This window comes from Suricata suricatta, chromosome 11 (assembly GCF_006229205.1).
Source record: "Suricata suricatta isolate VVHF042 chromosome 11, meerkat_22Aug2017_6uvM2_HiC, whole genome shotgun sequence".
NCBI lineage: Eukaryota > Metazoa > Chordata > Mammalia > Carnivora > Herpestidae > Suricata > Suricata suricatta.
Window position 1 is genome coordinate 36,083,898 of NC_043710.1, and position 2,851 is coordinate 36,086,748.

Here is a 2,851-nt window from a genome sequence, read left to right on the forward strand (position 1 = left end):
CGTGTCTCAGGACAGTCTGTTTAGAAGAGCCCACATTTACTCTCCTCCACCCTTAACTTTGGCGGCAAAAGTAAAACAGCGGGGCCTTTTTTCCAGTTTAAATTTCCCAGGGTCAAAGTACCCGGATGAACATCCTTGTCATATTGACAGGGACCTTATCCAATGGCATTGTAGAGAGGCGTATCCTTACACAGACGCTCCAATCGGCACGCAGAGGGTCGGCGTCTCCAAGGTGAACGCGGAAGTAAGCACGCCCCCATGGAATCGCTCCTGCAGCACCTTGAGCGCTTCTCGGAGGTGCTGGCGGTCTCCCGCACGACCCACGTCAGGACCTGGGACCCCGCGACAGTCCGCAGGGCCTTGCAGTGGGCTCGCTACTTGCGCCACGTCCATAGGCGCTTTGGTCGCCATGTCCGCATTCGCGCGGCTCTGGAACGGCGGCTGCAAAACCAGTGGAGACTGGAGGGCGGCTCTGGGTCCTCTCCGGTCCCCGGGTTGACGAACTTCCAGGCCTTGGAGCGCTGTGACCTCCGGCTGTCTCTGCGCCTGCTAGAGAACCGGGCCCTGGGGGATGCCGCCTATCACTGCCTGCTGCAGGAGCTGTTTCCGGGCCCTGGCGTCCCGGACGCCGACGAGGAGACGCTCCAAGGTAGCCTGGCCCGCGTCGCCCGCCGCCGGTCCGCCGTCCACCTGCTGCGCCTCAGCGGCTGCGGAGAGAACTCGGTGCTTGAAGAGGACTTCATGCTGAAGACCCAGGCGGAGTTGCTGCTAGAGCGTCTGCGGGAGGTGCCGAGGGCCGAAGCCGAAGGCCCTAACCGGTTTCTCAGCACCCTGTGGGACCGCTTGCCTCAGAACAACTTTCTGAAGGTGATGGCCACTGTGCTGTTGCTTCCCCCGTCGTCTCCGCGGCCCCAAGAAGAGGAGTTGGAACCGGGCACCCCGAAAACCCTCGGAGACGGGGATCAGGAGCTGGTCCGCTGGCTCTTGGCGAAGCCGGAAGTCATGACTGCCTTTTGCCGCACGCTCCCAGCCGGGCTTTTAACTTCGGTGGCAGGCCGCCACCCAGAGCTCTCCCGGGTCTATCTGGGTCTGCTCACAGACTGGGGTCGACATCTGCACTACGACCTTCAGAAAGGCGTTTGGGTTGGAACCGAGTCCCAGCATGTGCCCTGGGAGGAGTTGTATGGCAAATTTCAAAGCCTCTGCCAGGCACCCCCACCTCTGAAAGATGAAGTTCAAACTGCCCTGGAGTCCTGTAAGGCGCAGGATGGAGATTTCCAAGTCCCTGGTCTCAGCATCTGGACCGACCTGTTGTTAGCTCTTGGGCATGGGTCATGATAATGGCACTTAGGAAAAAAGTTTTAGGTGTTTGCCCAGGCCACAGTTCACTGTGGGCAATGTTTTGTTATTGGTTACTTGAATGTATGGTTTACAAAATTAAAATTCCGGTGCTTGCACCAGATCTCTACTTTCGTGTGTCCAAAATAGTATTTTGGGTGCTAATTTATAATAGACGAAATTATAATTTATAATTATAAATGTGTAAAGTAACTGCCGCCTATTGTCATGGATTTTGTGATTAGAGCAGTGACATTGGAAGTACCTTACTTAAAGCCATGAGATTAACAACAGTTTGCTTATTAGAAGGCCCATTTCTGGGGCGCCTGGGTAGCCCAGTAGGTTAAGCGTCCAACTTGGGTTCAGGTCATCATCTCCCAGTTTGAGAGTTCCAGCCCCCTCTCCTGCTCTGTGCTAACAGCTCAGAGCTAGACGCCTGTTTCTGATTCTGTGTCTCCCTGTCTCTCTCAAAAAAAAAAAAAACAAAAAAAACAAAAACAAAAAAACATTAAAAAAAATTTTTTTAAAGGTTCATTTCTAAGAATGTTGAAAAAAATATTGATGTAGTTTCCAAAGTGACCAAACACCTTTTATTCTATCAGTAGGACTTTCGTAGGTTTCCCCCGCCCCACAAGTAGTGAAGAGTTTTCTTTAACCAACAACATGTGTTGTCAAAAAAAAAAAAGTTCATTTTAAAAGCTAACGGGCCTATTTGGAGTTTAAATCCTGGACTTTGGCCTTTTGAACTTAATATCCTAACCAATTAATCAGCCTCAACCTGTATTAAAATTGTGTTGTTCAGCAAGTTTGTTTCTCATTTCTGCAAATCACTACTCCCTGAAATTCAAAGACTAGACAGTGCTTTAAAACACTGACTTAAGGATGAGGAAGAATTTTGCTTAAAGTATAGTAAATACAAATATATGCCCTTGGATTTAATTTAGCATTTGACGGCAAAAGTATCAAACAACATGAGTTAGAAGACCCAGATCTTAGTGCAGCGTCTGCCACTGACTAGATTAATAATAAATCACAACTTTGGTGTTACAGTTGCCTCATATGTTAAATGAAGTGCTTAAAATAGTTTAATGTCCTTATTTTTCCCTTGGCACCTGCCCTTTGGGGACAGTTAAGGACATTTGTCTAGGGTTTGTAGGAACCCAATATTTTGAGTTTACCCTGAGGCTCCAGAGCTGGCAGATTCCCAATCACCCAATTTGTTAATTTTTATTAGAGGGAGTATAATTTTGCATTCATCAAGATATTTTTGTCCCTATCCAAGTTACATGGTAGCAACATTTTCTTGGAAAATATATGAAGGTTCAGAAAGTTAATTTCTAATTTCAGAAATGGAATTAGAATGAGGAGTTGTGTAGTCTTGTAGAATTTTCATTCCAAAGTAGAACCTGGAGTAAACTACTGTTTCCCTACCATGTCTACTTTTTTGAATAATCTGGGTTAACAGTAGCAAATTTTATTTCCTGTGGTCTGATTCCTTTGTCTAGCTCTTATC

General features: G+C 47.7%; 1 protein-coding gene across 1 annotated transcript; it reads left to right on the plus strand.

The window, feature by feature from the left end:
- Positions 1-244: 244 nt before the first annotated feature.
- FANCF (FA complementation group F) lies at positions 245-1,551 on the plus strand. The gene has a single exon (XM_029956901.1). The coding sequence runs from the start codon at positions 259-261 to the stop codon at positions 1,336-1,338; it is 1,080 nt and encodes a 359-aa protein (XP_029812761.1). The 5' UTR covers positions 245-258; the 3' UTR covers positions 1,339-1,551.
- The last annotated feature ends 1,300 nt before the right edge of the window (positions 1,552-2,851 follow it).

What these genes read in the sequence shown, in the direction of transcription:
- FANCF (XM_029956901.1), top strand. Translation starts at nt 259, where the DNA reads ATGGAATCGCTCCTGCAGCACCTTGAGCGCTTCTCGGAGGTGCTGGCG.